At 31.1% G+C, this 9,681-nt stretch overlaps 1 protein-coding gene across 1 annotated transcript in view; it reads right to left on the bottom strand.

Annotated features, from left to right (window-relative positions):
• Positions 1 to 3,590: 3,590 nt before the first annotated feature.
• Positions 3,591 to 9,681, bottom strand: part of LOC106665900 (nuclear receptor subfamily 1 group D member 1-like) — a 31,793-nt gene continuing 25,702 nt past the window's right edge. The window contains exons 3-4 of the mRNA XM_014392704.2: positions 4,338 to 4,635; positions 3,591 to 4,280 (exon numbers count right to left, since the gene is read on the bottom strand). Of these exons, the coding sequence (XP_014248190.1) occupies positions 4,039 to 4,280; positions 4,338 to 4,635 (540 nt within the window). The 3' untranslated portion in view covers positions 3,591 to 4,038. The remainder of the gene's footprint in view (positions 4,281 to 4,337; positions 4,636 to 9,681) is intronic.

The raw sequence follows: 9,681 nt of genomic DNA, 5'->3' as shown, positions 1-9,681 counted from the left end.
TTTGTTTACAAACAAAACAGAGAACGAATTATGCGAATTATTCGAAAGCAGTTAAAATTCGCATAATTTGACCTATAATTAATTTATTCAGGCGGTTTGAAAAATAAATCATACGAAATATACGAACAAAACTTAGTATTTCTAAGTAAGTTATCGCTGCTTTAAAAATGCCTTTATATTTATCGAGAAGGAGGCTTGAATTGCTTCAAAATGCGTATAGACAATTGGAAAAGCTTAAAAATTTACCTAAACTTTATTTTGGACGTATGAAAATGAAAATATGCCTGATATTGAGGATTTGTTAAAAGACGTTTTCGCTCCGTCAAAACCATCACTTTTTATTTATCTATCTAGTATTGGCAAAACATTTAAAATTAAAGTTATTTTGTTTATTTTTATTGCGATTGTCATACTAAAAAAAATATTTGTCATTGTAAATATTTATTTTAAAAGTTATTCAGAAATCGTGAGATGCGGTCTGGTGTGATGTAGGTTTCAGAAAAAAAATTTCTTTATCGAGCCAACGTTTCGATCTTTATTGAGATCATCTTCAGGGCTCAAAGTGTTTGTCTTCTATGTAATTGTGCCATTCTTGCGTGTCGTGTTGAGGGTGCCCCGTGTTTATTTTAAAAATCAAATAATGTATGAACGTTTACCTAAAATTATACTTTTTTATTTATAAACTCTATAACAGTATGTTTTGCATTGATTAAAATTTCTGTCTATTATTAAAATTATATTGTCTTTTAATAGAACGATATATGTTACTGTGAAGATTTGCAAGCAAAATCAGTATAATTAAGGAGGTTTCACTACGTCAAAACAGAAAACGAAATAAAAGGTATGGTTGAGATTTTTTCTAAAAATTAGTTCACCTAAGCATGTTATCGCTGCATTAAATTCATACTTTTTCAACTCTACGTTTTAAATCGACTGAAATTACCCTAGTTTGGTCCATTTTTAAATTTATTTATAAATAGTTTGAAGATTTGATAAAAAGAAATCAATATATATAAGCACGCTATCGCTGCTTATATATATTGACAGCAGTTAAAATTGACATAATTTGGTCGATAATTAATTTTATTCATGCGGTTTGATTAAGAAAATATATGAAAATATTTATAAAAAAATTACTTCTACTAAGCGTGTTATCGCTGCGTTAAAATGCCAACTTTATATTTATAAAAATTAGGTAATTAGATATGTTACGAAACAATAAATATTTCGACGATTTTGGAAATAATTTATTTTATTTTGGCTGTTTGAATATGGCAAATCATGTACTTTGTAAAAATTTTAAGATATGTTACGAAACAATTAAAATTTCGGCAATTTTGGATATAATTTATTTTACTTTGGTCGTTTTAATATAATAAATCTTGTACTTTGTGAGTGTTTTAAGATATGTGACGAAACAATTAAAACTTCGGCAAATTTGGATATAATTAATTTTATTTTGGTTGTTTTAGTATGATAAATCGTTTATTTTATATTTTCAGATATGTTCGAAACAAAATTTCGGCAATTTTGGATATTAATTATTTTATTTTGGTTGTTTTAAAATGATAAATCATGTGCTTTGTAAATATTTTAAGATATGTTATTTAAAAATGTTGTTAATTCAAATTTCGGTAATTTTGGATATAATTTATTTTATTTTTGCTGTTTTGATATGATATATCGTGCACTCAGTAAATATTTTAAGGATATTTTACTTAAAATTGTTTTTAATTAAAATTTCGGATGTTAATGATTTTATTTTGGTTGTTTTGATATGATAAATCGTGTACTTTGTAAAAATTTTAAGATATGTTACGAAATAATTAAAATTTCGGAAATTTTGAATATAAATGATTTTATTTTGGTTGTTTTAGTATGATCGATCATGTACTTAGTAAATATTTTAAGGTATGTTACTTAAAATTGTTGTTAATTAAAACCTCGGCAATTTTGGATATAATAAATTTTGTTTTGGCTGTTTTACTATGATAACTCTTGAACTTAATAAAGATTTTAAGCAACGTTACTTAAAATTGTTGATAATTAAAATTTCGGCAATTTCCGATGTTAATGATTTGATTTTGGTTGTTTTAAAACTATAAATCACGTACTTACTAAATATTTTAAGATATTTTACGAAAAAATTAAAATTTCGGCAATTTTGGATATAATTTATTTTATTTTGGCTGTTTTATTATGATAAAACATGTACTTAGCAAATATTTTTAGATATGTTACTTAAAATTGGTGATAATGAAAATTTCTACAATTTTGGATATTAATGATTTTATTAGGGGGGTCGGTGGCCGCAACGGTTTAGGCGTTGACCGGCGTTCATCACTGTAAGGTAAAGGTCCCGGGTTCGAATCCAGCGGCCCTGCTTTCGAACCCGACATACTTACAAATGGGCTTTTTTTCAAAAGCACCGGCACCCCGAGGGTTGATATAACCTCTGCTGTTGCGAACCCTCGTAAAATAAAAATAAAAAAAAATAAAAAAAATAAAATGATTTTATTTTGGCTGTTGTAATATGATAAATGTAATGTAATAAATACAAAGTACATACTTTGTAAATATTTCCAGATATGTTTGAAACAAATAAAATTTCGGCAATTTTGGATATAATTTATTTTATTTTGGCTGTTTTATTATGATAAATCCTGTACATTGAAAATGTTTTCAGATATGTTACGAAACAATTAAAATTTCGGCAATTTTGGATACAATTTATTTTATTTTGGCTTTTTTAATATGATAAAACATGTACTTAGCAAATATTTTAAGATATGTTACTTAAAATTGGTGATAATGAAAATTTCTACAATTTTGGATATTAATGATTTTATTTTGGCTGTTGTAATATGATAAATCATGTACTTTGTAAATATTTCCAGATATGTTCGAAACAAATAAAATTTCGGCAATTTTGGCTGTTGTAATATGATAAATCATGTACTTTGTAAATATTTCCAGATATGTTTGAAACAAATAAAATTTCGGCAATTTTGGATATAATTTATTTTATTTTGGCTGTTTTAATGTCATTGCTTTAATGGACATCATGTACTTAGTAAATATCAATTAAAGTAATATTAATCCACCTAAACAGTTTATCGCTGCTTTAAAATCATACTGTTAGATGTCCACATATTTTTTCCAATACAACACCAACGTATATTTTGTATTGTAAAAAAGCTCAAGTAATTTCCTTATGTTTAACTCATTTGTAACCAAACTGTAGAAAATTTGTATTAAATAATTTTCCCCCACTAAAAAGCATTTTCCAAATACATTCGACTTAACTCGTAGGCCAGTATTTAAAACTATTTGCATTGCGTAATTAGTTTTAAGACTTGCATATCAAAAACTTTCTCCGGAATAAAGGGAGATTTGTGAAAGCATTCTTTATTTCTCTGTTGTTTTCTAGATAAACCTGATGTCCTTTCGTTTGCGACTGGTCGAGAGGGAAGTCAAGAAAAACACAATTAAAAACTATTTTGTATTTGTCTACATTTGTATTTAATTTAAACAACGATTTTTGTCACAAAAAAATCCCCTGTTCTTCTTTTAAATAAATAAGGCGCGAAATGATATCACGCTTTCAAAAAATACATTGCACTATTTACAAAACTATGTACCAAAAAACTAAAATATTTACAGATAGAGACTTGAGCTTACTCGTTTACAATCGAGCCAGAGGCCTTATGACGAATTCTTCTTTACGTCTATAAAATTTATAAACAATAATAAAAAAATGGCACTTATTGTCTTGATTTTGTTATTTTAAATAGTTTTATAAAGAAAATTATAGAAAATAGGATATATTTAATTCACTAAGAATCGTTTTTGAGAATGGAAAGTAGCGGCGCTTGTTTTATTTTATTTTATTTTATTGTATTTTTTGTTCAACACGAGAGAGGGCGGATCCGTTTTGACAAACCGTCTATCACAACTTTTCGCGGATTTATTGAGCACAAAATCACACAAAGTGGTCGTACAAATAAATAAAACGTCCGGTGGAAAAGAGCCGGAGCGTCAGGTTTTGACGCACGTGAGATCCAGAGGTGTTTTCCTGTCGGACTGCGTCGATTCCTCGTCCTTCCTGAGCCTTAGGTCCATCGGGCTGTCCTGGACTGGGCCGAGGCTCCTGAGGATGTCGAGGGAGGAGGCGGGTGCCGGCGGCTGAGGAGGCGTGGGCGGCGGAGGCGGAGGGAGCAGCAGACCCCGGGGTAGGAAAAACGGAGGGATCGGAGGTGGAAAACCGAAGATAGGTCCACCTGAAAACAATAACATGACAGGTACCGTTGGCATTTAACGACATTCTCGGACTTTACCAGGGATCGGCAGTCTCCAGACGGGCGGTTCTTTCTTGACGTTGTTGTTGTCCTCGTCCCATTTGGGGGGCGTCGGAGCACCCCCGGAACCACCCTGCTCCTGGAGGAGGCAGTGGATCTTGAACCAATTGGACCTCCTTCCGTACCTGGAGCCGCTCTTTGACATCCCGACGAGCAGGCATTTCCGCAGTCTGCAAGCCTTGCACGACGTCCTGTTCTTCTTGTTGATCACACATTCCCCGTTGTTCTTGCACTCCGAAATCGAGCTCAGGTTGTTGTACGTCCTTCCAAAGAAACTCTGGAAAAACCAAACATAATAAATTTAATCTTATCTTTAATAATTGTTTCTGTTCTTTTAGCTTGCTTGAAACCTAGTTCTACGACTATACTGGGTGCCACGGAACGAAGGAATTCTAGGTAATGAAAAAGCAGACAAACTGGCCAGCCTGATCGATTAAATCGTCTGCCTTTAAAGGGAATCTCATGAATACTTAAGAAACACGGATACAGCGTGCTTAACAAGTGCCATTTTTAGAATGGACTTTTCAACTTGATAAAGTTGAAAGGGATCCTGTCGAGAATTACGATTGCCGTACGGCGTTACGGACCCAATGAAAAACCGGGTGCAGTTTGAATGGGAGCCAATAGCAGTTTGCAATAAATCCGGTGCATCCTTGGCAATAAAGCTCTGCCCTTTTCTAGCTTTACTGTTATAGCTCTTGATTTCCTAATCAAGCCATTACCCGGTTTGAAAATGTGCCAAATAGCCGGGCGCGTTTTTTTTTTGTTTTTTAATATTATTTTTAATGACGCTCGGACGTCGACAGTGGTTCAACACAATAAATGGTGTGATAAACCATTTGAAAAATCGTGTAAAACCTACGTACAAAGTTTTACTGTTCTTTATCTATTATGTAGTGCTTCAAACTTTGATATGACTCAATTTGAATATAAATTGCGAGAACAAGTCCTCTTTAAAGTTAAGTTCAAGCACTATCGTATGAAACTCAGCAAAAAAAAATTCTAAGAATTGTATTGTAATTTTTATTTAGCTTTTTCCGTCAAATTAACCCTTTTTTGCACCAGGTTAACCATTTTTAATTTTAATTTAACCTTCTTTTAATTTTAAATTATAAATTAACGTTTTCTTTAATTAATTAAGGTTTTTAGTTGAGATAAAAAAGTCAACGGCATGAGCGGGATTCGAACCCACGATCTTCGGCTTGATACGCCGCTGCTCTACCACCTGAGCTATCGTAACCTCACGTGAGGTGCAAGCCAAAGATCGTGGGTTCGAATCCTGCTGGTGCCATTGACTTTTTTATCTCAACTAAAAACCTTAATTAATTGTAATGTATTAATTCGTCAAGCGGATCACGAAATTAGTGAATTTAGTTTTCTTTAATTTCAATTAAACTTTTTTAACTTTATATTAACAATTTTAAATATCAAATTAACCTTTCTCTACTTCAAATGAATCTTTTTTAATTTCAAATTAACCTTTTTTAATTTCAAATTAATTGTTTATAATTTTAAATTATCCTTTGTCACTTCAAATAAACCTTTTTTAAGTTTAAATTAATTCTTTTTTATTTCAAATTAACTATTTTAACATCAAATTAACCTTTTTTAACTTCAAATTAACCATTTTATTTCAAATTAACTTTTTAAGTTCAAATTAATCGTTTATAATTTTAAATTAACTTTTGTCACTTCAAATAAACTTTTTTCAGTTCACATTAATTCTCTTTTATTTCAAATTAACTTTTTTATCATCAAATTAACCATTTGTATTACAAATTAACTTTTTAAGTTTAAATTAACCGTTTATAATTTTAAATTAACTTTTTAATTTCAAATTAACCTTTTCTAATTTCAAATTAGTCGTTTATAATTTTAAATTAACTTTTTTCACTTCAAATAAACTTTTTTCACATCAAATTAATCCTTTTTTATTTCAAATTAACTTTTTTAACTTCAAATTAGACTTTTCATTGAATTCAATTAATTATAAACAGTTTTTTGGATATGAAAAATTGGTGTCACAAGCGGAATTCGAGCCCACGACCTTTCTTTAAAGCAATAAAAAAATATAATATGGTTTGAAATATAAGCGTGTAAACTTCCTGTTTATTTTAAAAAGAATATTAGAATTGGGCTCTTAGAAAGCATATGAACAATAATTAAAATGAAAAATGATATATATAAATAAATAATTTCAAAACTAAATATCCTATTTTAAAGAAAACGTTCACAAAATATAAATTACTTTGGCTATTAAAACCAGTATGAAAATTAATAATAATTATATAAAATAAGGGATTTTTGGTTTCAATTTGAGAAATGTAAAAAATGTAGTTTTTAAGTGCCCTATTATTTTATTTTAAAAGAATCTCAAATTAAAGAAAAATATTTTTACCTAATTTTTAATTGTAATGTAATTAATTTTCATTTACGTTTTAGGAGCCCAATTATTTTATATTTGTAAAAAAATTTTAAATTAAAGGAAGAATTGTTTCTTTTGAAAGTTGATTTCATATCATTTGTCATTTTAATTATAATTTATTTTCACATAATATTCCCAAAGCCTCACCCATTTTCTTTTGGTATTCTCAAAACACCCATTTTATATTATTTTCTCGTAATGAAAGAATTGCATTTTATGTGCTTACATCTCATACCATATCGTAGTTTTTTTGTTTTAAGAAAGACTTAATTTTAAATAAATATATTTCATATGATCTTCTAAGAGACCAATTATTTTTATTTAAAAGAAAATCTCTGATGTAAAGGTTTCATGCGATCTCCTAAGGTCTTAATAGTTTAAAAAAGGAATAATTTAAAATTAAAAAGGGAAAATTTCAAACTAAAAATGGTTATTTTGGAGGAAAGAATGTTTATATTGTAAGATCATGCTTATAACTTTTAGTAATTATTTCAATTCTTTTTTGTGAACAAAACCTCTCTAATTTTGGTGAAATCTAGTACCAAATGTTCGTTATGTACGTCTGTCATGTATATTAACACTTGTTATCGTACTAGATTTGGCAGAAATTATTTACATTCGTGAGGGGGGATCACAAAGCTAAAAACGATTTTGTTTATAAATGAATCTCCTCCAATTTAGGTCTATTGTTTAGAAAAGAAGGAAAGCTATTTTTTTTTTTTTTTTTTTTAGGGGCATCCGACAGCTTGGTCATTTTAGCCCCGAGCGCATACGAAATATAACGACACCCATTCAATAGGCATTCACACAAATAAATTCCCTCACACCTGTATACATTGCATTCAATCTATTTAGTAGATGGGGTACTCAATATTCCTCCAGGGACCAGCATACAACAACAAATTAATCTAATTGGGGTCGATGGGGTACTTTTATAATCCACCATCGACCCAAGTCAGGTACACAGCTCGAGGGAAGATGGGGATGCGATTTCACCATCAGCCCCTCCACATTCACTCTAATAAATACACTCACTCATACAAAACACAAAACCTATAAACAATAAAAAAAATCTCCAGTCCTACTAAAAAGTGGAACAGGAGACTCTGAATTGCGCTACAGTGTCCGAGAACCATTCTTAAATCCGGCGGCATGCCTACACGCTCTCTATATGGAGCCAATGCATATATTATGTGGGATACATCGAGCAACCTTTCTCTGTACAAGGGGCACCAAAAGCAAGTGGCTGTGGCTAAGATATTGTACTCAAAAAATATAAAATGTTTGTACATATAATTTTATTTAATAATGCAATATGGTAAGACACTGTCTCAAATTGAACAATTATTTTACTCTGCCTTGGATGAAAATATAAGTAAAAAGAAAAGATTTTATCTTATTTATAACTTAATTATGTCTGTCTAATTCTCATGAAGGCTCATGACGTTATTTTATATAATTTAATTCAAAATCGTGATTTTTTTCTCGATTTTTTCGCTGTTTGAATACATTCATGCTGAGTTATTATGGTGTTGCGGACTCACATAATTATAAAAACGCATAATTTGTTTTATTTTATTTCATTTTTTTTATCCTTATAAACGTGGCGAAACGGTAAGAATCCGAGATGCAAATTAATGCAGAGAGCGAAACGAGACGAGCCTGAGGAATCCGATTGGGGCAGGAGTACTCCCGGAATTTTTTTCCTTTTCCTTTTATTTCCAGTCGCGCCCTGCTTTCCAAAGGCGCGAACGCGATTAATCGAGATAATCCTTTATTTGACACAAGGCCACTATTAATCCGGGTAAACTTGGAAACACCGGGACATTAACGGGCTCTGCTTGTGTCGCATTTTATTATCCTGGCAGGTTCGAAAAAAAAAAAAACGAACGAGGGGAAAAATTTTCTCACAGAATGAAACTCGTCCCATGAGATTCCAATCTTTACTTGTGCTTCTAATAATTTTTCGATCTAGTTTTCTGGTGTACTTTGCCTTCATGAACTTGCAACTTGACATCTTAGACGCTCTGTGTTGAAAACCTTCCAACTCAAACATCGTCTATAGTTCAATCCTGCAAATGATTTTATCGTGTCATTTTTATGCCATAAAATTAACCATAAATGGCAAAAAGGACGGATAATTTGAAAGGTTGTAGGTTGAGTACGGAGTTGGTGTCCGAGTGGATCGAGGTCACGATAGCTCAAGTGGTAGAGCAGCGGCGTATCAAGCCGAAGATCGTGGGTTCGAATCCCGCTCGTGCCATTGACTTTTTTATCTCAACTAAAAACCTTAATTAATTGTAAGATATTAATTGGTCAAGCGGACCACGAAATTAGTGAACTTAATTAGAAAGTACAGAATCTGATAAAAAATAAACCCATATGAAAATTAAAATCCATTCAGTATTTAAAGTAAACTAAAAAATGGTGTTTGAAAAACGATCGCTACCCCAATAATGTTATATATATTTTATGTTTTATTAGGAGAGAGGTATTTTGTAAGGTTTTTCCTGAAACGAAAAGATAATTTTCTTATTGTAATACGTGTGGTGATTGGTGACCATTAATCGATATTTATTTAGAAATCGTGAGATGCGGTCTGGTGTCTAAAACATTTTCTTTATCGTGCCAACGTTTCGATCTTTATTGAGCCCTGAAGATGATCTCAATAAAGATCGAAACGTTGGCACGATAAAGAAAATGTTTTTCTGAAACCTACATCACACCAGACCGCATCTCACGATTTCTAAATAATTATTGTAAAACGTTACAGAAGCCCTCAGGACGTGGCTATGAGGTGGGACCCGATCGGGTACCCGTCCCATCTGTTCTATCCCTTTTTGGATTATTCGCCTTTTGGAATTTCTTTTTCCGATACGGCCCAGGGAGATAGGGTCG

The sequence above is a fragment of the Cimex lectularius genome, unplaced genomic scaffold (assembly GCF_000648675.2).
Source record: "Cimex lectularius strain Harlan isolate CLEC.00 unplaced genomic scaffold, Clec_2.1 scaffold109, whole genome shotgun sequence".
Taxonomy (NCBI): Eukaryota; Metazoa; Arthropoda; class Insecta; order Hemiptera; family Cimicidae; genus Cimex; species Cimex lectularius.
The sequence above is the reverse complement of the archived record's forward strand: the minus strand, read 5'-3'. Positions and strand labels throughout refer to the sequence as shown.